The sequence below is a fragment of the Borostomias antarcticus genome (genome assembly GCF_949987555.1).
Source record: "Borostomias antarcticus genome assembly, chromosome: 1".
Classification (NCBI taxonomy): Eukaryota; Metazoa; Chordata; class Actinopteri; order Stomiiformes; family Stomiidae; genus Borostomias; species Borostomias antarcticus.
In genome coordinates this window covers 60401234-60426233 of record NC_140234.1, presented here as the reverse complement: position 1 = coordinate 60426233, position 25000 = coordinate 60401234, and the positions used below count along the sequence as shown (strand labels likewise).

Sequence of the window (25000 nt, the reverse complement as noted above, 5' to 3'; positions counted from 1 at the left end):
CCCGACCCACACAACCCACACAACACACATCCTCCACAATGCGTAACCGGAGCTGAGACATGTGTAGCACACTGATGTCATGTTGCCCTGAGAGATCGCTGTGGAGCTCTACAATTGCCTTCCCTTGCTGCGCTGTGTTGGGAATACGTATTGACCCAAAAACGGATGACCTATGCCCATTGGGTGCAAGAGAAGGCTGTGCGAGCCCCCACACACACACACACACACACACACACACACACACACCTGTGCTCGGCAGGGATAGGTGGGGGCCACACTGATGGGTCCTGGGGCCTCTCCATCGGTTGAGGAGCAGGAAAGTCCACCGGCTTCTCCGTCTTAAAGCTCTCCAACGTCCCCACGATGCCTTTCACCTGCTCATACTCCTCCACCAGCTCCTGCCTCACCTGGACACAGACAGACAGACAGAGGGGTTTGGGAGACCGGATGGATAGGCCCCATGTTTCTGATGAGCTGTTGAGATGTAGCCTGTAGCCTGGCGGCATGTTGCTGGTCTCACCTGCTGCCATTTGACTTTGAGCGCCGGGTCCCTGATAGCGTGGCAGTGCTTGTGTATCTGCTGGATCACCCCCTGGTAGTACACCATGGACGAGTCGTAGTTCCCCAGTAAGGCGTACTCACGACCCTTCTTCGCATTGTCACAGATCTCTGACAGATTCATACTGGTGGGTATCTGAAATAGTACAGTTAGTAGACACTATTAAAACCGACGAGTAGAATAGAATAAACCAAGATAATAATGAAAGGATAACGAAACGAATGAGGTTCGCTTTAAGTCAGTTGGTTTGCAGTGTTCAATCAATCAATCAATCAATCAATCAAAGCTTTATTTGTATAGCGCATTTCATACCCAGAGGCAACACAATGCGCTTTACAGAGAACAAGGGAGGTGGGCATACGACCCACCCCTACATATTCCAGAGGGAAGCAAAAAAACAGTAATCACCCGGGGGCCAGATAAGTGAGCTGTAAAAATTCTTCCCTGACCCCTCTCAACAAGGCGATGGAGCAAGCTCCAGGAATATGTTTGTCTACCGGTTAAGAACATTTATAAAGTAATACATTACATTAAATTACATTTCAGAGTGAGAGAGGCTAAAAACATCATAGGAGAGACCTGGAAAACACTGGTGTTGGTATAAGCATCATAATCAAACTTGATATGGTCTCACTAGTGTTAGAAAGCACTTTTATTCAAGATGACTAGCTAATTAGGTTTAATGCATTCAGGTTTAACTGTCTTATCTTATCTCAGCTAACATTAGTATGCTAGCTAGCTAAACTATCCATCCATTAATTGATTAATAGACATCTCCCATCACACATCGCGGCTTGTACTCAAAGGACAGTTCAAGATGACGTTTGTTGTTGTTGTTTACTTATTTATTAGTGAAGTTACGAAGTGAGGATGACATGAAACAGCATTTTTCTCATCAGTAGTTTGTTAGCTAGCTAGTGCTAGTGCTAGGCCACAACAACAACACCAATCGCATAGCAACATGCTAACCTATGCTAACATGCTAACCTATGCTAACATGCTAACCTATGCTAACATGCTAACCTATGCTAACATGCTAACCTATGCTAACATGCTAACCTATGCTAACATGCTAACCTATGCTAACATGCTAACCTATGCTAACATGCTAACCTATGCTAACCTATGCTAACATGCTAACCTATGCTATAGTGCGTTACGAAAACGTGTCCTAACATAAAATAGAGAAACCAACGGCACTTTGCATCGTTTTCATAAGGATTAGACCAGTTTACCTCAATGAAAAGCTCTTGTTATGGATGAAACGCTCTTGTTATGGATGATTTAGTCCGTTACACGGTGCTGCTGTTACCATGGCCGCGGAGAGACGCGGTGTGAATGACGAGGAGGAGTCATGTTTGTTCCCAACCCACTTCTGCCATGACCACGCCCCCGCGAGTTTTCATTGGGTGAGGGTTAGGGTGAGGGTGAGGGTTAGGGTTAGGGATAGGGATAGGGATAGGGATAGGGTTAGGGTTAGGGATAGGGATAGGGTTAGGGTTAGGGATAGGGTGAGGGTTAGGGATAGGGATAGGGTGAGGGTGAGGGTGAGGGTGAGGGTGAGGGTAGGGTTAGGGATAGGGATAGGGATAGGGTTAGGGATAGGGATAGGGATAGGGTTAGGGATAGGGATAGGGATAGGGATAGGGTGAGGGTGAGGGTGAGGGTGAGGGTGAGGGATAGGGATAGGGTTAGGGTTAGGGTTAGGGTGAGGGTTAGGGTGAGGGTGAGGGTGAGGGTGAGGGTTAGGGATAGGGATAGGGTTAGGGTTAGGGATAGGGATAGGGTTAGGGTTAGGGATAGGGTTAGGGTTAGGGATAGGGTTAGGGATAGGGTTAGGGTTAGGGATAGGGTTAGGGTTAGGGATAGGGTTAGGGATAGGGATAGGGATAGGGATAGGGATAGGGATAGGGTTAGGGATAGGGATAGGGATAGGGTTAGGGTTAGGGTTAGGGATAGGGATAGGGATAGGGTTAGGGATAGGGATAGGGTTAGGGATAGGGATAGGGTTAGGGTTAGGGTGAGGGTGAGGGTTAGGGATAGGGATAGGGATAGGGTTAGGGTTAGGGTTAGGGATAGGGATAGGGATAGGGTTAGGGATAGGGATAGGGTTAGGGATAGGGATAGGGATAGGGATAGGGTTAGGGATAGGGTGAGGGTGAGGGTGAGGGTGAGGGTGAGGGTTAGGGTTAGGGATAGGGATAGGGATAGGGTTAAGGATAGGGATAGGGATAGGGATAGGGATAGGGTTAGGGTTAGGGTTAGGGTTAGGGTTAGGGTAAGGGTTAGGGTTAGGTGAGGGAATCTGTGTCAGCCTACTGGGAAGCAGGCTGAATGCACGGGCACACAAAAACTACTAATCTGCTCTATCAAAAAGTAAATCAACGGAGAATGGGGTGTTAATTGTAAAATCACACGTGTAAAACACTATATTAGATAGGATACTAAGTGCTTAGGGGGCAGATGGGCGCCCACCTGAACCCACATTTTTGTACAAACACTGCAAATCACATCATATGTGTTAAATATGTGCAAAACACTGCAAATAGAACATGGGGGCTGATGCACCCGTCCTGGGGCCCAACTCCCCACCCAAATAGATTTGTGCAAACCAGCGCAATGTTTGGTCTAGAGTCCTTGTATAAGGTGAACAAAATAAGTTAAAAAAGGAAAACCTGGCTAATGCCTTAAACAATGGCTCCCTCAAAACTGAAATTTAAGAAAGCAGATCAAGATAACCCACTAAAATGCAACAATATTTAAAAGAACGAACAGAGGGTTAGGGTTAGGGTTGTCCAATGAAAACTCGCGGGGGCGTGGTTATGGCAGAAGTTGGTTGGGGAAAAAAAATGACGCGACGAGGAGAGAGAGCAGCAGGGGGCGTGGCCGGCGCAGCAGGGGGCGTGGCCGGCGCAACTTGGCGTGAGACCACGACTGACCCTTGACCCTTGACCCTTGAACACATTATGCCCTGATTATCAGGCTGAGATCGAAGCTACAATAACTACGGACAGCGTTATTCTTGTAGCCAATGAGGAGGATTCTTTGATTTTTGCACATGTGAGAGATTACAACATGCACTTTGCGTTTGGATAAGATTTAACCAAGACCTGATAACTTTATTGACTGGGGTCGTAGGACCAGTTTTATCGTGGATCGAAAGGAATAATGTGCAGGCAGCAGGTTATATTATACCTCCATGGCAGCAGGTTATATTATACCTCCATGGCAGCAGGTTATATTATACCTCCATGGCAGCAGGTTATATTATACATCCATGGCAGCAGGTTATATTATACCTCCATGGCAGCAGGTTATATTATACCTCCATGGCAGCAGGTTATATTATACCTCCATGGCAGCAGGTTATATTATACCTCCATGGCAGCAGGTTATATTATACCTCCATGGCAGCAGGTTATATTATACCTCCATGGCAGCAGGTTATATTATACCTCCATGGCAGCAGGGCCACCTGCTGGGCAGCAGGGCATTACTCTTGTAGTTCTAGCTCTCGCCACTAGAGGTCACTCTAAGACCATTTATCGCGTGCGTTGTGTACAGTGAACAGTAGGCGGTGGTTTGGATTAGTGAGGCTTTGAGGCCCATAGTGGAGCTGTGCTGTGAACTCCTCCTAGGCCTGGATTTAGAACAGTTTACAAAAAACACCTCTTTACTGACATGATAATCACCATCATCCCAATGTGATTTGATTACATGTAGCCTTTTGTCCTAGAATCCCAAAGCCATTGGAGTTGATTAATGTTAACACTTTATTTTCTATTGTCCTATTTGAATACGGAGCAACCCATAACAGCATTACTTGTGAATAGGCTATAAGACAAACAAAACATACCATACACAACTTATTAAGTCATAGTTCCACATGAGAGAACGTTTTCTGCTATTCAACACGGGGTCTCAGGCTGTAGGCCTACTCAATCCAGTGGGCATTGCTTACAGACTAAGCTCCAGTCTGCATCCACAGAGCATGACAACAGACGCCATATTATGTCAGTTTTTCAAAGCACATAATCCTTCTTATATAATGTTTTTTTCATTTTCATCCTGTATTGGACCTCAGGATGTTAGTGTGTGTGTGTGTGTGAGAGAGAGAGAGAGAGAGAGAGAGAGAGAGAGGCAGCTGTATCTAAATAAAACAGGAAGAGAAGTCAGTGATGCGTGTTTTTGGAGAGTGGCGCTAAGACGCTGTTGTTGTTGTTGTTGTTGATGTTCCAGCTGCACCTTCACCATGGCTGGGATCCACCGTCCTACAGCTGCACCTTCACCATGGCTGGGATACACCGTCCTACAGCTGCACCTTCACCATGGCTGGGATACACCGTCCTACAACACACACACGCTCACGGTGGCATGATACCGCATGTTCCACCTCCTATTCACACTCATGCTCTCTCTCTCTCTCTCTCTCTCACATACACACAGCTATGATGATAACTCACAATCCTTATAAGGAACAGTACATCAAAGCTTCTTCATTACCATACAAATCATACTCTATCCATCTGCTCATCTATAACCACACAGCGATGGACCAGGAGGTGAATGGACACCTGTCCTGGTAGCAGGCAGGGATCCTTGGGGAGTCTCCACAGCGTTCAATCATCACCAGTATGTCACACGTCCAATCTGTGTTCCCTTTATAATACTGCTCAATCACACACCCATCCCATTCTCCCTCTCTAAACCAACTCCTGACATCCACCTATATACAGTAGCATTGGCGATGCATAAAAGTAATATTAATCGCTACAGCATTAGCATTCAACATAGATCATTGACAATTTGAAATTGGTGAAGTAGGTTCACATTGACCGCAGAAGGTAGCAGCACTTGTATACTATATTGTGAAGAGTCAATAATGAAGACACCGATATATATAAAAAAAGAAAAGTTTATTGACCTCAGAAGCAATTCATCAACAAATACAGATGCAATCTTTTCTTTACTTTGCAATTACAGTGGTATTCAAAGTACAGTAAAATAACTTTATGAAACGGCAAATTGAGATTTAAAAAAGAAAGAAAGAAAGAAACAAACACAGAGGAAAACAAGAAATAGGACCCCACGTCAAACTGGGCTGGGTGCTGTGCACCTCTAGCTAGGGTTAATATAAGCCCGCCGGGTCAGAGCCGGTTCTGAAAGCCCTCTGAACTGGACCAGGCAGGGATAGTGGTCTCTAGGAACTACCACCGAGAAAAAAGACCGTCAGAGCGACACTGACACACACATGACACTTTTGTAGTGTTAACTATACAAAAAGGGAGGAAAAAAAAAAACTGTACAGCTTAAAAACAATGCATATCCACAGCCTTGTTTTATGTTTTTAAATCTTTTGTTTTTTCCGTTACTAACGTTTTGGGTAAGTGAAGTGTATACAGGGGGGTTCAATGTTTTATAAACAAGAAATTAAGCTCTACATTTTACGGGATTTACTCGTCATCATCATCGTCATCATCGTCGTCGTCGTCATCGTCGTCGTCATCGTCGTCGTCATCGTCTTGCTTCTTCTCCACCTTGGCGGGGGCTTTGGCGGGCACAACAGCACCCACTTTACCCTTGGCACGGTACGCTGCGATGTCCTATGAGGTTGAGAGGGGAGAAGAGAAGAGGAAAGAGAATGAATGACTGAGTATTAAAACACCACCTGAAACAATCTGTCTTCCCGCTGAGTGAACTGTCATGAAGGACTGTCTGGTCTGTTAGTCATGTCTCTCTTATGAAGTATCTAGCCCATGTTTACTGCTCTGTATGTTCTTAGTCGATAGACAAACATTTTCCAGGAGCTCCATCGTCTCGTTGAGAGGGGTCAGAGGAGAATTTTTACAGCTCACTTTTCTGACCCCCGGATGAAACTGGCTTTTTGCTTCCCTCTGGAATATGTAGAGAGTGGGTCGTATGCCCACCTCCCTTGTTCTCTGTAAAGTGCATTGTGTTGCGTCTGTGTATGAAATGCGCTATACAAATAAAGTTTGATTTGATTTGGTTTACCTTCTCGTACTTCTCCTTCAGCTTGGCGGCCTTCTTCTCGTAGGGCTTCTTGTCCTCGGACGCGGTGCCGTTCCACATCTCCCCAAGCTTCTTGGCCACGTCTCCGATAGTCAGACCAGGAGTCTCACCTTTGACCTTCCCGCGGAAGTCAGCGCAGAAGATGAAGAAGGCAGATCTGGACGAAGGCATGAAGGAGAGATTAGTATCACTCTTTGCTTCTCATGTTGTGTTATGTGATTAGGAGGTATTACTTAGAAGACTACAGTGCATCATCATTGACAAGACAGTTTATTGATCATTTCTGTTAAATCACAGTGTTCTGTGCCCATGGCAGCACTTACGGGGGTCTCTTGGGGGCGTTGGGGTCCTTAAACCTCTTCTTCTTCTCTCCCTTGGGTGGGATGTAGTTCATCATTTCTCTCTCATAGCGCACCTTGTCCAACTTGGCCCGATCCTCAAACTTGCCCTTCTCCTTGGCAGACATGGTCTGAAAGTAGACAGAAATATTCCTGTGAGTGCTTGACGTGTAGGAGACATTTGTAGTGAGTGCATCTCAACAGTGGCAGCGATAGCAAGCTTACATCCCCCAAAAATAACTATCATGAATATGCAGTCGAGTTGTGAGGAGGCGGTAAGAACGCAGGGGGTTAAGTCAACTGTAAATCCTCGAACTTCTTCATACCTTCCAACGCTCGGAGCATTTCTTGGAGAACTCGGAGAAGTTGACAGACGCCTCCGGGTGTTTCTTCTTGTGTTCTTCCCGACAGGTCTGAACAAAATAAGCATAGGAGGACATCTTCCCCCTCGGCTTGGTTGGATCCTTCCCCATCTTGGTATCTGTATTCAAACAACATGAAACGGGACATTGAAGTAGTTTTAAATGGTGTTGCATGACTGTGGACCTGCCAGTCTGTGCTCAGAGCGGTTTTTCTTCCCTCACTCTTGGCAGTGGGACAGTTAACTCAACCCACTGTGAATAAACACCTCCGGTTCTGGAGTGTCTGGGTAAAAAGAAAAGTTTGTGAAAATAACCCTGTTTCTGTTCTAATTCTTCAAAATATGCCATGTTCCCTTTTAAGATGAAATACAACCGTTTGCTAAATTAACGTTATCTGCCAAATTGGGATGAATGAATTAACATAAAACATTCAAAAGCAATTAAAGTCACGTTTTTAGAGGGACCTACGGCGATCATAGCTGCTTTGTGGATAAACAGTTCTCAGGTTCTAAAGAAATACTTTCAAGTTCGTGAAGTTCAAGTGCATGTTAGACTTCATCCTGTTGAGCAAAACACTATTCTAGTCTATTTTGCGCAATTTCCAAACCCCAAATTGATATAAAATAATTAAAACGTTATCCAGATAACGTTTTTATTTCCGTGTGCATTATATTTCACAATGTTGAAATGTTGCTTAAATTAAAATAAAAACGAAAAAAAATCTAACAGACCACAAAAAAGTCAAAATAGTATACAAAACACGTCCCCCTTCAGTCAAGATGCTATTTTATATAAGTTTATCTAACATCAAAACTGAGGAAAATCTATAATTTCCCCTATACAATGATAGTGCAACTCCACAGCCATGTCTGTGTGGACAGAACTAGTAATGGCGCATAGGCTCTTGCTGAGCAAAATGAGGTCAACAACGACAGCAAATATTTCTTCTTCCATTTTGTGAGAAAGGCTTCTTCGTGAAAGAAAGTCCCCTTCAAATGTCTCCCCACGCCATCCACTTCGCTCTTTTGCCCGACAAATATGTTCAGAAAGCCCTTGATCTTGACTATATTTTCCCCCCGGCAGATTCCTATTGCCCTATCCGCTGTGTATAGTAACCCACTGGTCTGTGCTGTGTCTATGTGCGGGCTGAGCTGAGTTAGGTTTCCTATGAGCTCGGAATGGCCGCTTGTCTTCATCCACTAACATGGAGAATATGGCTCCTTCTCTTTGTGTCAACGCACAGCCATTAGAGGGCAGAGCGACCGTGGTACCCACCTCTTTTAAATCTGTAATTTCAACCCTTCAATTTTATCGGAAAAATACAGTAATGACGTTGTTGCAAAGAGGACAGTTAGGACTTTCATTTTCACTCGTTAGAGGTTATAGTTAGCGACGTATTTGTTGAATAAACACGGTTTGAAAAAGTTGCACCGAACTGCGCTGCTCACCAACCGTCGTCTCAGCTTGCTCTCCTCAGCGAGTAGGCAGCCATTACAGTAGCGCGAGCTTGAGGCTTTCTGAGGTACATTTTCTTTCTGAGGTAAATTTATTTTCCGTTATCTGAGGTAATTTATTTTTAAAAGACAACGGATCTGCTCGTATTATTACAGATCAGATGTTTTTCTACACCTTCTGTATTTTCATTTATTTTTATTTTTCTAAATTCACATGGTTTTAAGTGTTCACATGACAGGCGTCCCAGCCTTGTAGCTGGTCATCATCATGCTAGCTAACGTTAGCACTATCCCACCATAGACATTCCCTATTTTTAACTCGATTAATACTATACATTTCATCTCTGCCATTAAACAATAACGAGATAGCAATATACGAAATAATTCCCATTTAAAGAAACGTATATCTCTCGACATTCTCCGTGCATTTCATTTTAGTTTTCCATTTTTTAAAGAGTAACGTTAACATTGGCTGCTACCGAGTCCTGCTGCAGCCTTATTTCTTGTTTTTTTCACATTACAACGACTTGAATTATTTTTGAAATTGCAGACAAACCTCAGGTCAAACATAGATAATACATATGTAAAGCATTTTTGGGATTTTGTTGTAATTTTCATCCTTACCGACACTTTCAGTTTTTCCTGGGTGACACTTCTCAAAGGCTGCCGCTGTATCTCTATGTACTGCAATGGCTGTGTGTGAGAACCAGAGATACGCAGTCTCTTCAGTTTCTAGTTCTGTAACATTACTCTCGACGGGGCTCGAACCCTATTGGCTACCGCCAAGTCCAGGTGTCGTGTGATTGGACAGAAGCTTTCCATTGTCCTAATGTCAGACGAACTCCCATTGGCTGCACTCTGAGAAACGTCACTGAAGTTTTCAATGGCGGGGATTTACAAAAAGCCTTTCTGCTTGTGCTTGGGGCACGCTGCTGTTAGATAGTGTAGTGTGTTTGCCATAGTATTGAGTTCTGTGTTGAACACTGTCGTGTAGTAAGTGGGTGAGACAACACGGAGCGGTGTCAGGGGCAAGGGAGGGTGAAAGTGAATGGGTTAGGGTATAGATGGGCGGTTCTCCACATCATCAATCAACAATAATGTCTATTCATCCCAATCAGTGTTACATTTATTGGCAAATTACGACTTAGTAAAATTATAAAATCAATGGTGCATTTTCAATAAGGAAAATAGACAAGTGTTTGATTGACCTCTTGGTACAATTATACACAATGAATACCACTTTTGGAATCATTATTGACTCTATCTATGATTATAGGCCTATAGGCAAGGCACTGAGCCCAATATATGCAGCAGGTGTCTATATGTAGCCTACCTATATGCTTCTATTTGTTATCAAACATAGTTTTTCCGCTCATTAGATTTAGTATGTTATAAGGATGGGGTTCTTTATTAGCAACAAATAATTAGTGCTTGGTCTTAGGATGCATCAACCCATTAGCTATAAAGAGAGTATAAGATAATACTGGGCCAATCAAACGCAAATCATATCAGTCTAATCAACTGGTTGTTCACTTCAAACCCAGTGAACCATCTTAGTTTTGTGTCAAGCATCGCACTTCTACAAACGAGCGGATATCTTCTCTCCTCTCGAGTTCTGGAGAGGCGCACCTGAACTGTGCGCTCCTACATGCGCGCTCAAACTGCACTTGGCAATTGCTCCATTTTGCACTCTAGCCTATTTAGTACAGCTGACATTAATTGCAAAAAGCAAAACAATTAGCCATATCTGTGTCTTTGTGCGCGCATGCGTATGCGAGCGAGCGAAGCGTGCGAGGGCATTCTTATTCCCTGGGCTGATTCCAACAGTGAGTATCAGTCAGTGTGCTATCAGACAATACAATACTGCAGGCGGCCTTCTCCGGTATTAACACTACCCGCCGTGCGTGCGTGCATGCGTGATCCTTCTAGTGTCCCCACCCCTTTTTCTCTGTAAGGATTTATGGAGGTACATTGATCCTAGATGTGAGGTTATTGTATTGCACTGTATTTAGTAGCTATTTTATTGGATTGTAGGCTATTTGCCACTTGTATTTTGCACTGTCCCGCCTTGTCTTTGCACTGTGTTTATTATTATATGCAAATTCCTAGAATGTGAAAACCATACCTGCCAATAAACTGTTTCTGATTCTGAGACAATTCCACCGATAGTATAATCATTCATATGGCCCAATGATACAGTCTGTCTCACTGAGGGACTGACGGGGAGGGAAACAGCCTGTCTATGAGGCTCAAAGCAGACCAGTTTATGCATTCTAATGAGCCTTCCCTCAGAAAATTATGCAAATTAATTTGTCAATAGGAGAAAAAATAAAGGGTAGCAGGAGATACGGAGGGGGGGGGGGGGGGGGGGCAAACTAGGCGTGTACCCTTGCTTCATATCCACACAGTAGACAGCCTATGCTGCATATTATTTAGGCCTATTTATGATACAGAATTAACTAATGTTATTTAATATGATTATTGGAATGCAAAAGTTGAGTGTACATTAGTATCAAATTGCCAGTTAGTGCCATCATCCAACCAGCAATAAGGACTACACTATTTATCTAACCAATCAGTTCAGAATGGAATTCAATGGTCAACCAATGAATAATTCAATCTGCACCACGACCACACCAGATACATTGCCTCTTGCCTGCCGCATGGTATATTCAGATCAGATGCACAATTCATTCTTCAAAATAACCTGCAATACAATAAGTTGGCCAGCTGGAGTCAGTAAAGGCGTTAGGTGGCAGTACACGGTGTACACTGGGCGTGCGTGTGTTGAGTGAAGGATATCACCGCTGGAGATAAGGGCCGTGTTGGGGTGTCGTGGCTCTTATTTGGGGTATGAAGGAGGAGGGTAGAAAGTTTGACAAGTTCTGTTTAGTTTTGCGTTGGAGTGTTTGGCCTGAGCAGGCCAGGTGATGCATTTTGGTGACTGTGCTGTAACAGGAGGACATATAACGCCTCCCAAACCTACGAGGGCGATAAACGTACCAATATTATTACATATTATGGCCTACATTTCACTCCCACATTAAGAGAGGGCACAATTTGTAGTTTAGTCAGTCTCGCTAATTGAAGATGGGGGAAGGCCTCATTTGAGTTGTATATTTGAACGGAAGCTATAAACGTCTCCTATCGTTATATAAAGATATATATATATATATATAGAGAGAGAGAGAGAGAGAGAGAGAGATAGATAGATCTATATAAATAAATAAATAAATAAATAAATAAATAAATCTACTATGGTGTACCGTGATGTGTATAAAATGATCGCCAGTAATAAAGTGCAGTGCAATATGTTAGACTGCATTGAGTGGTTTAGTATGAGGCATTGATATTGATACTTTTACGCAGGGACACGTTCAGTGTGAACACTATCCGAGTAGCGAGACAATACAAATGTGGGCGTTTCTCTGTCGTATTTGGGACAGAGTGTACCTCTTTATACGTTTTCACAGTCCAAATAATAAAAGGTACATTTGTTTTTGCGTGACCTTTATTTTGAAATCCATGGAAAGAACGGTACCGGAAATGAGTTGTGATGGTTCTGGGTTCCCAACCGACGGCAGGCGGAACCGGAAATGAGTTGTGATGGCTCTGGGTTCACAACCATGGATGTATTAATATAGTTCACAACCGACGGAAAGCGGAACTAGAACGTTTTGTCCACGAACAGAGCATATAGGGCACATGTAGCTCAGCTCAATACCGGCTGAACTTGATGAATTGAAATTGGATCTTAAACCTAAAAAGTGAATACAGTACGATCGTGTTTCTGGTAAGTAAGACCACTGACGTTTGAGTTGTTAGTAACGTTACTACTAGCTAGCTTACTGCTACTAGCTAGCTAGGCTAGCTCAAGCCATGTGTATCACTAACCTTATCACTTTAGCTTTGTATTCATATTTAACATTAACAACGTATCGTTAAGTCATTAATGCAGATTGTTTCATGATCAACACGCTAAATATTAATTGACAAGATTATGAACGTAGAGCTTTCCGAGTAAAAGTCATGTTTTTAATGTCCGTGAACAATATAGCTAGGAGGCTAGGTGGCTAGCACCGGCATTGAGCCTAGTCCCCTCCCACTTTGATTGGGAGGGACGTCTTAAGCTTTTCTATTGTGATCTTCCAATATTATAACTGTTCAAGTCAAACACCAGTTAATTGTTAATCCACAGTAGCCTATGCCTTAAGACATGAGCTCAATTGCATTGAACCCTGGTGGATTCAGCCCATCCTTGACCTGTTGTGTGATTGGCTGACACAGCTAGGAGGACTCTGGACAGCTAGGAGGACTCTGGACAGCTAGGGGGACTCTGGACAGCTAGGGGGACTCTGGACAGCTAGGAGGACTCTGGACAGCTAGGAGGACTCTGGACAGCTAGGAGGACTCTGGACAGCTAGGAGGACTCTGGACATCTAGGGGGACTCTGGACAGCTAGGAGGACTCTGGACAGCTAGGAGGACTCTGGACAGCCAGGAGGACTCTGGACAGCTAGGAGGACTCTGGACAGCTAGGAGGACTCTGGCTGGACAGACTCGGCGCCCTAAAGCACAGATGACAGCACTCACGTGTGTTGGTTAACCGGGTTGATTTGTAGTTAAGTTTCTGCAATGAAGCAAGATTTTAAAGTGAAACTCCAACCATTGTATTGAGGGCTGTTCTAAATATAGCTAATTCTCAAATAACTGACATATGTCCTCTTGTTTTGTCCCCCCCCTTTTTTTTTTTAGCCCATTCTGATGTGGGACGGGTTGCAGTGCTAATGGTGCTCATGTTGAATTAATGGCACCGGACAGCACGCTTCTGGATGCACGGATCTACAGCGATACACCGATGAGTGGTGAAGGCAGTGGTTTGGGGGGCCAGGCCCCAGCGCTGGCGGGGTGTTTGGGAAAAGTTAGTTGAACTCAAGTTTTCCTCTCATTCGTGTCACCTGTGCAAAGCTATTTTTGGGTGAAATATGCTGTCATATGAACAGTATCCAAATTAAATGACAAACCAAACTAAAACGGAAATCATGGTTTTCAAAAGGCGAAAGATTTTGTAGTGTCATGACATTGGTATGGTACATAAAGTATCCAGCTCATCTTCCTCATATTTTCTGCTCCTACGGTTAAATCAATTGTAATATCTCCATTTAGTCTCCATTTTGATAAAAGGTAAAGCTTGAACCAGTGGATATCTCTTTGGACTCACTGATACTCAGAGTCTGATATCCCACTGTCTTGATGTGGCCTAACAAACGGAGAGAACACAATACTTGGTGATATTCGTGTGGCTGTGTCGTACCTTCTCTTGTGTGTGGTCTTCTCTGTGACCAGGACATACCCCATATTCTGACTGCTGCGTCTCAGATGAGTAATATGGTGTTGATAATTTGTCCTCCCAAGGTTCAAGAACAGTTAGCATCGTTGGATAACTGCCCCTGGTGTGCGGCCAAGGGACTGACCTATGCTCTGCGATCCTACCACATCAACCTCCATGAGACCATCATCCTCTGCACACGCCTTCAGGTCAGACAAGCCTACTGTAGTCTCTCTCGCTCTCTCCCTCTCTCTCCCTCTCTCTCTCTCTCTCGCTCTCTCCCTCTCTCTCCCTCTCTCTCTCTCTCTCTCTCTCTCTCTCTCTCTTATCTAATGTTGATGCCAAGGGTGATGCTGTCAACGCTAGGGCTGGGTTAAAAAAATTGATTCATCAATTCTGAATCAAATGATTCAGAATTGATTCACGAATCCCAAAATCGATCTTTTATTTAATTAATTAATAAAGGAAGGAATGAATAGTTCATTAATTCATTCAATGATTCATTAATTTTTGATAATCAGTATCGATACCCAGCCCTAGTATTGATGTGTTGCATAACTTGGCAGTCATGTAATTAAGGTTACAGCTAAAAAAAAACAGGTTCTAGTAACACTAACCGAATCGAATTGAATCGTGATAATCAATTCTGAACCTTGTGAATCAGAATCGAATCGATTCTTGAAATTCAAATCGATACCCAGCCCTAGTCAACGCTAACGGTTGTGCCCCTCCCCCCGTCACAGTGCCTGTTCCCGCTGGTATCCCGCCCCCTGGAGGATATCCTGGCCAGCCTCGTCCCCCCAGACCCCCAAACGGGGGTCAAAAGGAAGACCAGCAGTGGGGAGACGGACGACCCCGTGCCCTCCTCCAAACGTCTACGAGCAGAAGAGGAGGCGGAGTCCAGGCGGCAGGGTGGGGATGTCACTCACACCAGCGGACCAGACGCGACTGATATGGAGGTTGTGGACAAAAACAAACATCTACTTCTTGAGACTGAGGTGATGGAAGGATACCACGAGGATTCTGATTGGCCGGTTCAAGATGAAATGGACCAGGAAGTCGTGCATGATGAAGAGGCTGTCTCAAAGAAGATGGCCGCTACAGTAGATCTCCTCCTCTCACCTGGAGAGGCTGTTCCTCCCCCAGAAGAGGCTGAGGGAAGAGAGAGGGCTTTGGCTGCTCCTGCCATAGAGAAGACTGGGCCTTTCCTAACAGAGGACCACTCTCCTATCTCACACAAGACTGCGTTGTCGTCAGACGAGGCTGCCTCGACCTCAGAAGAGGCTGCCTCGACCTCAGAAGAGGCCGTCTCCCCTCCAGAGGCTGTTGTTGCCCCAGAGGCTGAGTCAGAGGCTGTTTCTTCTGAGCGTGAGGAAGATGTACTTTCCATGGAAGAGGACGTACAAGCAGAGCTCCCCCTTGTGGCGGCGGTCAGGCGTTGCAGCACGGACGTCCATCCGCTTAGAATACCAGACAAAGAGGAGGATCCTCCATCTCCGGTCCTCACAACACCAGCGCCGGACCGAGAGGAACCAGGTGATACGGAGCAGAAATGTTGCACTACGGAAGATAGACTGACTGCACTTGATAATCAGGAGCTGGCTAGACTGAAGAGTAGGAAGGTGGCTGAAGTGAAGCCCGTTCTTAACCAGGGGCTGGTGTGTTCAAACGAGATGGTATCGGTTCCGTCGCACCTGTTCTGGAGGAACCAGCATAAGCTGTGCTGGCTGGACACGCTGATGGTCGCGATGGTCAGCTGTCGGACCCTGAGGGAGAGCAGACCCAAGATCAGGCCTAAACGCTCGGCCCTCTGGGAGCTGTGCGAGACGTACGACCAGACGTGCGCTCTGATCAGAGACCATCGGCAGATTTACCAAGGTGCGTGTTCACAACACGACGTTTACACCCAGGGACCGTTAAGGCCGTTTCAGACGAGGAGCGATATCCGCGCATTGTAATTCATTTTCAATGAGAGAGGCGGGTGGACAATTTGGGAGCTGCGGACAATCTGGGGCGGAGCGGCAAGCGGGCGCGACCCCGTGAAATTGTGGCGCGCGTGCTCGTTTCGTGCACACGCCCGCCCGCGACGAGAGCTGAATTGTAGTCAGCTTTCCCCGTTGCGTGCAGGACGCGTGCGTCCCCCGCTGATCCGAGCGAGAACGCAGGCGGAATATCGCTCCCCGTCTGAAACGGCCTTTAGACAGCGTCACCAAACCTCAAATGATGAATGAACTTTTTGTTTTTACTCTTAGCGCGTTCTGGAAGTGTGTTATTAATCCAAGCCTCGTCTCTCCCTGGTCAGATGGCATGGTCAGGGTGCCCTCCGGTTTGCTACAGATGGTGACGGATAAAATGAACGCTCAGAGAATGTCCATGGTCAACCTGTTGCAGCCCAAACTACGCTGTAAACTGGGTAAGAAAAACCAATCACTCATAAACAAACAGCTACTAACTAACTAGGCCCTAATGACCACTCTGCTTCACAGCTGCAGGTCAGTCCATTGACCTGAAGTAACCAAATCTGGGTCAAAATACTATTTGAAATGATAGTAATAAATTACTTCTGTGTTTTGATTTGACTTGTCTTGCACAATGGAACCAATGTTCCAAAAAAAAGGCAAACCCACACATTTGACACTCCAGATTCGAGCAAAAGCGACATTAATTGAAAGGATTTCAAATGATATTTCGATCCAGGTCTGGATGTAACAATCGTGAATGACCCGATTAGGGCTGGGTTAAAAAAAATCTATTAATCGATTCTGAATCGAATGATTCTGAATCAATTCATGAATCCCAAAATCGATCATTTCTTGAATGAATTAATGAAGGAATGAATAGTTCATTAATTCATTCAAGGATTCATTCATTCATTCATTTTTGGAAATCAGTATCGATACCCAGCCGTAGTATCATGTGTTGCATAACTTGGCAGTCATGTAATTAAGGTTACAGCGAAAAAAAACAAGTTTTAGTAACACTAACCGAATCGATATTGAATCGAGATAATCGATTCTGAACCTTGTGAATCGGAATCGAATCGATTCTGGAAATTCGAATCGATAACCAGCCCTAGACCTGATCTGACCTGACCTGACCTGATCCGATGATCCATGACCTGATCTGACCTCCATTGAACCAAGATGACCTTAGCCAGGCTGTTATTGTCTTGTCTTGATCTATCTCTTCATATCTCCCTGACTTCACCTTTGACCTCTCCTTGACCTCTACTGTGTTGTGTCCTGCAGGTCAGGAGGAAACGCCGGTGTTCGCCATGCCCCTCCTCCTGCGACTGGATTCGTGGGCGGAGCCTCAGTTCCAGCCCGTCTATTGGTGGGAGTTCCTGTGCTGTAATCGGAGGTCTAAAAACAGGTAACCGCTGAGAGATGTCATATTTAAACTTCAAGTCTTTTCAGCCTGAAGAAAGCTGCTTATTGAATGAACGAATGAATGAATGAATGAAACTATTATTTAATATGGACATCACAATTACATTGGACAGCAGTCACAGTGGACAGATCAGATGCATTCCTTAATTGCTAATTTTCAACACCAACACCATGACCTCGTCCCCAGGGACAGCGCAGCCAGCCGCCTGTGTGGGGCGCTAGAGAGACGGGGTTTGGGTGTGCGGGGGAGACCCCGGAGTGCAGGGAACCAGTCCCACGCTGGCTGCGACTGTGTGTGTGTGTGTGTGTGTGTGTGTGTGTGTGTGTGTGTGTGTGTGTGTGTGTGTGTGTGTGTGTGTGTGTGTGTGTGTGTGTGTGTGTGAGAGAGACAGTACTAGGTACTGTGCCACTGCTCTACATCTCAAGCTACACGGCTCCTGATATTTGTTTATTTCCTGTTCCATGGAATGAATGAAGAGGATTGGCAACTATGGGAGGCCAGCCTTTCAGTTGAAGTTTTGAATAATCATTTGAATATGGAATATAGTATATAATAGTATTCAATATTCATAGTATATACTAGTACTGTTTTACTAAGAAAAAAGTGTCTTTTCTTTCAGGTGTATCAAGACCCTCTCCACCTTCACGAAGGTGCTTTCTGATTGGCACCCGCTCCGTGCCGTTCACCAGGCCAGGTGTGGGGCGTGTCATAAACAGAACGTGACCCGGAGGATGGTACTGGAGAGGTAAGGTAGTCAAGGCCTGATCCAGAGATGTTGAAACAGCGCCAGGTCACCCCAGCTGGCCAGCCCCGAGTCACAGTAGACGTTTATGGTTTACTAACACAGCTTTGAGAAAGAGGACATGCAGGTGCATCGCAACTAATTTGAATATCGTGGAAAAAGTTCATTATTTTCTGTAATTTAATTCAAAAAAGTGGAAGGTTCAAATTATTCTAGATGCTTTACACACAAAGTGTAATAAACGATGCAGACGAGCTGAAGGCAACTATCAAAGCAACCTGGGCTTCCATACCAGCTCAATGCCACGCCATGTTGATGTAGTAACTCATGCAAAAGGAGCCCTGACCAAGTATTGAGTGTGTAAATGAACAAACTTTTCAGAAGGTCGACATTTCTGCATTCTAAATCCTTTTTTAGTTGGTCTTATGCAATATTCTAACATTTTGAGATACTGGATTTTTGATTTTCATGAGCTGTAAGCCATAATCATCAAGATTAATAAAAAAAAAAGGCATGACATATTTCACTTGGTGTCATACATCTAGAATATTAAAGTTACACTTTTTGAATTAAATTACTGAAAATAATGACCTTTTCCACGAAATTCAAATTTTTTGAGATGCACCTGTATGGGAGGAGTCCAGGAGTCCAGGACCGCCCTGTATGGGAGGAGTCCAGGACCGCCCTGTATGGGAGGAGCCCAGGACCGCCCTGTATGGGAGGAGTCCAGGACCGCCCTGTATGGGAGGAGTCCAGGAGTCCAGGACCGCCCTGTATGGGAGGAGTCCAGGACCGCCCTGTATGGGAGGAGTCCAGGAGTCCAGGACCGCCCTGTATGGGAGGAGTCCAGGACCGCCCTGTATGGGAGGAGTCCAGGACCGCCCTGTATGGGAGGAGTCCAGGAGTCCAGGACCGCCCTGTATGGGAGGAGTCCAGGACCGCCCTGTATGGGAGGAGTCCAGGAGTCCAGGACCGCCCTGTATGGGAGGAGTCCAGGACCGCCCTGTATGGGAGGAGTCCAGGAGTCCAGGACCGCCCTGTATGGGAGGAGTCCAGGACCGCCCTGTATGGGAGGAGTCCAGGACCGCCCTGTATGGGAGGAGTCCAGGACCGCCCTGTATGGGAGGAGCCCAGGACCGCCCTGTATGGGAGGAGTCCAGGACCGCCCTGTATGGGAGGAGTCCAGGACCGCCCTGTATGGGAGGAGTCCAGGACCGCCCTGTATGGGAGGAGTCCAGGAGTCCAGGACCGCCCTGTATGGGAGGAGTCCAGGACCGCCCTGTATGGGAGGAGTCCAGGACCGCCCTGTATGGGAGGAGTCCAGGACCGCCCTGTATGGGAGGAGTCCAGGACCGCTGTTGCTTCAGTTCTACAAATATCTGTCCAGATGCAGCAGCTCTGGATCAAGGCTTTTCTACCAAGGCTGTGTCTCAATAGCATGAAGCTTCCTGCCTCATGGCTTTTATACCACGGCTGTGTCTCAATAGCATGAAGCTTCCTGCCTCATGGCTTTTCTACCATGGCTGTGTCTCAATAGCATGAAGCTTCCTGCCTCATGGCTTTTATACCACGGCTGTGTCTCAATAGCATGAAGCTTCCTGCCTCATGGCTTTTCTACCATGGCTGTGTCTCAATAGCATGAAGCTTCCTGCCTCATGGCTTTTATACCACGGCTGTGTCTCAATAGCATGAAGCTTCCTGCCTCATGGCTTTTCTACCATGGCTGTGTCTCAATAGCATGAAGCTTCCTGCCTCATGGCTTTTATACCACGGCTGTGTCTCAATAAGCTTCCTCCTTACCTTGTGGTCTCTTTTTGATCTGCTAATCCTTGTTCCTCTGTCATTTCCAGCGTGCCGCCAGTCTTTGCGCTGCACTTTGAGCAGGGTCTCCCTGATGCTGACGTTAGCAACTACTCCTTCAGCTTCCACGACAACCACTACTCTGTCACCATGGTGATCCAGTACCTACTGCAGAAGCATTTTGTCACCTGGATACGCAAACCTGACGGTCAGTGTTACGCCCGTTTCACACTAGTATCAGTGGGGGTTCTAACCGGCAGGCCCTACCTATGGTTTTTTTCATATACACTTTTTTATTTGCACTTTTGTATATTTGGATTTCTGTATTTTTTTTATTTTTTTTCTACTGTTAATTTATATCTGATTTTGTTGTCTTTGAAGCCCCCTCCCCATGCTGCTGCTAGTTCACACTAGAGCTGTGAAAAGTGCCATGAAATTGAGTTCGAATATATTCAAATTAATTTAGAGTTCGAACGATATTCGAATTTATTTGTTTATAAAAAAAAGAAGCTTTTTTCATGAATATAATAGCCTAATAAAATAACCCTTGACTGTCATATTGTACTGTGAACACTGTTACCCCTCGCTGAGGTGTTTTTGACAGCGCGGGAAATGAAAGGTGAATGGCCGGCCGTGTTTGGGCGACCCGTGGACCCGACCCGTGCTTCGGATCGGCTCCAAAAATGAATGGGTTCTAACGTGGGCAATGCTACACCCTTCCACCGAGTTTCCTGAAAATCGTTCCAGTAGTTTTTGAGTAATCGTGCTAACAGACAAACACACACTCATTCACTGAAAATACTGTCTCTGGGGTAAAAAATGAAGAAAAAAAAAGTGAAAATTTGCTTTTTCCAGACCTGCAAACTTGTCATCTTTTAGCTAAAGTCACGTTTTTAGGCTAACTATGGTAGTTTCCGTGAATCTAGAGGGTTTTAGTTTTGTATGTCGTCATCTTTTTCACTACTCCCGAGTTTGCAGGTCTGTTATCTGTCTGTTGAATAGTTGACCTGCGTGACTCCTGCCTGACTCCTGCCTGACTCCTGCGTGACTCCTGCGTGACTCCTGCCTCCTCCTTCTCTCCACAGGCTCATGGCTGGAATTCGACGACCTGAAGCACCCAGACTGTTTCACCCACAGCAAGCTGCCCATCCCAGCTCACGAGATCCACATGGTCTTCTGGGAGAGGGAAACCGATGGGCAGAATCTCCAAACGTGTTCTTCCTCGGACGGCATCACAGAGACTCCTTCTGTAGTGAGACAATTGGACCGAAGCCTGGAAGCCAAAGACTTCTTGGCCGATGAACCGATCGATCTACTGGACCAGTCGCACGACCTTTCTCTCCCGGTCCCCCAGGATTACACGGGCATCGTTGAGGCGCTCACGGTGTCTAGCGATGAAGAGGTCGCCATGGACACCAACGTGGCGGCCGACTCCTCCATTGGTTCCACCACGCTGCTGGACGCCTTCGAAGGCCTCTCTCACAATGACATCGTCACTCTCACGTTGGTGGAGGTCATGGTTGATTCTGAGGGGAGGCCGTTGGACGATGGCGGCTCAGTTCCTGAAAACGGGCTGTCCTCTAGTTGTGAAGTCCCCCCCCATTCACCTGCTCCAGACGCCCCCCCCCATTCACCTGCTCCAGACACCCCCCCCCACTCATCTGCTCCAGACGCCCCCCCCCACTCACCTGCTCCAGACACCCCCCCCCACTCACCTGCTCCAGACACCCCCCCCCACTCACCTGCTCCAGACACCCCCCCCCACTCATCTGCTCCAGACGCCCCCCCCCACTCATCTGCTCCAGACGCCCCCCCTGATTCTCTTAAAACATCCCATGAATCGTCACCTGAACTTGCTACTTCTGTCGTCCCCTGTGGAATAATTCTGCCCTCGGTTATGAGCACATCGTCTGAGGTGACATCTGTGGAAATCACAACCCCGATGTCCCCTATCCCCTCTGCCATGCCCTCAGCACAGCCCCTCTCGCAGACGAACGTGGGACCTTCTCCCCCTACCATCCACAAATCCGGCTGGTCCTACATGCTCAGCAACCACCCTGCTGTTTCCCTCAGCTCCACATCCACCCCCAACACGCTGAGAAAGCCCCCCCAGCTCGCCAACCGCTCCAACGCCGTCCCACTGAGGCGGCCACCACCCCTCAAGGTAGTCAAACCCCTGAGGAACGAGGACAACGAGGCCCTACCAGCGAAGGCAGCTGATATGTTCGGAGGCTTTTCTGCCAGGAGCACAAATTATTCTACTCAGCCCAAGACCGCCACGGCACCACACACACTGTCGCCACCTCGTAAAATCAACCACGGGGCCACGCAGAACGGTTCCTCTAAGGTTCTGCCGCAACCCTGTGGTCCCTTCCCACGGAACTCCTCCATCAACACCACTGCAGCTGCGTCCGTGACCCCGCATCCCCCTCCAGGGGTCACCGAGCTCCCGAAAATCTCCTCCAAGAAGCACGGAGGCCACCAGTCGAAGGTTCCGCCCGGGATCAACGACACCGGCGCCCTCCGGTACAAACTCCTAAAGAAGCTCAAAGCCAAGAAGAAGAGGCTGGAGGAACTCAACCAGCGGCTGGGGTTCCAGGGTGGCGCCGGAGTCCCGGGGGACTCCACCCCGAAACCGGACAGCACTGCCCTGGACTCCCCCTACGCCGTCAGCTCCACTACCTCGGTCTACGACAGCCCGGTTTACGACGAGTTCTTCGCGGAGCTTCTGTCGCCCACGACGACCACTAGCAACCTGTCACCTGACAGCACCGGCTTCCTGGAGAAGATGGCCAATGGGCAAGAGGGGGGCGGAGACATGGCATACGTGGGGAGGCCCATCGGTGGCGCACGCCAGGAGAACGCCGCGTCCGCTCAGCTGGACAAACTCGTTGCGAGGCCTGTGGGAGATGGGCCCATGACGACCACGCATGATAACTTCCTGGATGAGTTCATCTCTGGGGCTACCATGCAGCAGCAGACTGACATAGAGACTGAGGCCCTCAACGCTCTGGAAATGTTCTTTTAGGCCTGGAGATGGAGGTTGCCCCTAAGGGTATCTGTAGTCCATGTACCCTCCCTATGATAGGCTATCTCTTGTACCTAATACAGGCCTAACTTGTAGGGGTGGTGGGGGTGGGTTTGGAGCATGAATAGCACTGTAACTCTTGGAGGTGCCCTATGAAAATTAGAAGTTTCAACAGCAATGAGAGGTAGCTACTGGAAGCTACACCACCACTGTAATTTCAACGCGAGTGCTGCATGAAGGTGTCATGTTCACTGTTAGGATTTTATTTGTTTTCTTTGTCTGAATCATGTCTGGGTTTCTTATTGTTCCTTTGTGAACTAAAAGTCTTTGTTTTGATTTTTTTTTATGCAAAGTGTTTGCTCTTAAATGTACATAATTTCTTATAATAAAACAGGTTTATTAATGCAAATGGGTTTGGTTTCTTTGGCTGCGTTTCTACAGTATTTTGCAAGGGGCTCCCATTTAAAAGAGGGAATTGAAATTAAGCGGTGAGGAAAAAGTTGGTTCACTGGCTCAATATGACCGTGTAGGCTCTTCATTTTACTGGAGATATTTAGCTGGAGATATTGTCCCCCATAATGTTGCTGTTCTGGTCACAGCGCACAGGGAGTGTAGGACTGTTGTAGCCGAACACCAGAGTTCAACACTTAATCATGCCACGTTCACAAAGTTATTGCAAACATTGTAGCAAAGGAGGATCCCTGAATGCCAACCCAGATAGCAAGCGGATGTGTAATGATTCTGGGCCTTAAATGGGCCGGAACTAAGCCACAAGGGACAGATCTGGCCTGTATATGGCCCAGATCCCCTTGCTATCTGGGAATACAGCGTTTACAATATATCACGTCTTTGTGGGGGTGTTGCCCCCTAGAAATGCCGCAACATCATTACACACTGGCTGGATTGAAACTAAGAAAGGCAAATGGCCTGAGCTACATCCACATGTGTGCCTTACCGACACCTTCATGTACATCCCTTCGGTCAAGCATTACATTACAGTAATTTAGCAGACGCTTTTATCAAAAGTGGCTTACAATAATTGCATTTAACGTAGAATGCCAGTGTACTAGGCTACTACTCACCAGAACTCACAAGTGTATCTCCTTTCTAAACAAGTGACTAAAAGCATCATCTAGTGCTGAAGCAGAATTCAAGAGCATCCCTTGCCATGGTAAGAATACCAACATTAAGGTTGTGCATTCTGAAATGTATTAACTAGCAGGACAATTGCAATTAAGGGTAAAATCAGATGATTTCTAAAGGCTTTGACCTAGAGAGGAAAGACTGATGTTAAACCCAGGCAAGATGTAGATTATTCATTCTATATTTCGTGTTGACAGTCATGACAAATCTATTGTGAGAGCCAGGGTCTGGGTGAGAGTTTCTAGGACGTGTCTCCCGGTCGAGGAGGGGAGACCATGGGAGAGAGGGGAGACCATGGGAGAGAGGGGAGACCATGGGAGAGAGGGGAGACCACGGGAGAGAGGGGGGACCACGGGAGAGAGGGGAGACCATGGGAGAGAGGGGAGACCATGGGAGAGAGGGGAGACCATGGGAGAGACCGCAAAGCATATCTCTCTCAGGTGTTCTCATCTCGCGATAGGGCGCAGGGAAATTGCCATTAAGTTCTGTTAGCCATCGTTGACAAGACATACCAAACAGAAACCTTGCTAGTAAATGTTTTGACAGTAGAACATTACGTTTAATTGCAGTCTGAGTAAAGCTCTAGTAACTAGCTCACATTTAGCACTATAGAACCAATACAAGGATAGCCTGTTTCTGATCTAGCTAACTTATTGGTTTTGTCACGTGTTTAACTATTATTATGGCTTCCAGCTTCGCATTTCGTGCTTGACTTAGTCTTGTTTCAGATTGATTTTTCTATAGTAAAATAAAGGCTATTAAATAAAAGTAGTTCCCATACCGGGAGTCGAACCCGGGCCGCCTGGGTGAAAACCAGGAATCCTAA

At 46.3% G+C, this 25000-nt stretch overlaps 3 protein-coding genes across 3 annotated transcripts in view; 1 reads left to right on the top strand and 2 right to left on the bottom strand.

The window, feature by feature from the left end:
- Nucleotides 1–1881, bottom strand: part of katnal1 (katanin p60 subunit A-like 1) — a gene marked incomplete at its 3' end in the record, with an annotated part of 8247 nt that extends 6366 nt beyond the window's left edge. The window contains exons 1-3 of the mRNA XM_084445132.1: nucleotides 1795–1881; nucleotides 521–694; nucleotides 247–407 (exon numbers count right to left, since the gene is read on the bottom strand). Coding sequence (XP_084301258.1) covers nucleotides 247–407; nucleotides 521–682 — 323 coding nt within the window. The 5' untranslated portion in view covers nucleotides 683–694; nucleotides 1795–1881. The remainder of the gene's footprint in view (nucleotides 1–246; nucleotides 408–520; nucleotides 695–1794) is intronic.
- Nucleotides 1882–5481: 3600 nt separating this feature from the next.
- Nucleotides 5482–9467, bottom strand: hmgb1a (high mobility group box 1a). Its single transcript, XM_084444434.1, has 5 exons — nucleotides 9368–9467; nucleotides 7254–7408; nucleotides 6913–7058; nucleotides 6572–6746; nucleotides 5482–6162 (listed from the first exon to the last, which is right to left on the bottom strand). Exons 2-5 carry the CDS (start codon nucleotides 7398–7400, stop codon nucleotides 6013–6015), a joined length of 618 nt encoding a protein of 205 aa, XP_084300560.1. The 5' UTR covers nucleotides 7401–7408; nucleotides 9368–9467; the 3' UTR covers nucleotides 5482–6012.
- A 4204-nt stretch (nucleotides 9468–13671) lies between these two features.
- uspl1 (ubiquitin specific peptidase like 1) lies at nucleotides 13672–23110 on the top strand. Its single transcript, XM_084440285.1, has 7 exons — nucleotides 13672–14280; nucleotides 14815–15949; nucleotides 16374–16484; nucleotides 17320–17443; nucleotides 18081–18206; nucleotides 20054–20211; nucleotides 21089–23110. Exons 1-7 carry the CDS (start codon nucleotides 14122–14124, stop codon nucleotides 23029–23031), a joined length of 3756 nt encoding a protein of 1251 aa, XP_084296411.1. The 5' UTR covers nucleotides 13672–14121; the 3' UTR covers nucleotides 23032–23110.
- The last annotated feature ends 1890 nt before the right edge of the window (nucleotides 23111–25000 follow it).

What these genes read in the sequence shown, in the direction of transcription:
- hmgb1a (XM_084444434.1), bottom strand. Translation starts at nt 7,400, where the DNA reads ATGGGGAAGGATCCAACCAAGCCGAGGGGGAAGATGTCCTCCTATGCT. An exon ending in AATGCTCCGAGCGTTGGAAG is followed by an intron (nt 7,059 to 7,253) that starts GTATGAAGAAGT and finishes GTCTACTTTCAG; the next exon opens with ACCATGTCTGCCAAGGAGAA. An exon ending in TGAAGGAGAAGTACGAGAAG is followed by an intron (nt 6,163 to 6,571) that starts GTAAACCAAATC and finishes TCAACCTCATAG; the next exon opens with GACATCGCAGCGTACCGTGC.
- uspl1 (XM_084440285.1), top strand. Translation starts at nt 14,122, where the DNA reads ATGAGTAATATGGTGTTGATAATTTGTCCTCCCAAGGTTCAAGAACAG. An exon ending in TCCTCTGCACACGCCTTCAG is followed by an intron (nt 14,281 to 14,814) that starts GTCAGACAAGCC and finishes CCCCCGTCACAG; the next exon opens with TGCCTGTTCCCGCTGGTATC. An exon ending in CGGAGGATGGTACTGGAGAG is followed by an intron (nt 18,207 to 20,053) that starts GTAAGGTAGTCA and finishes TGTCATTTCCAG; the next exon opens with CGTGCCGCCAGTCTTTGCGC.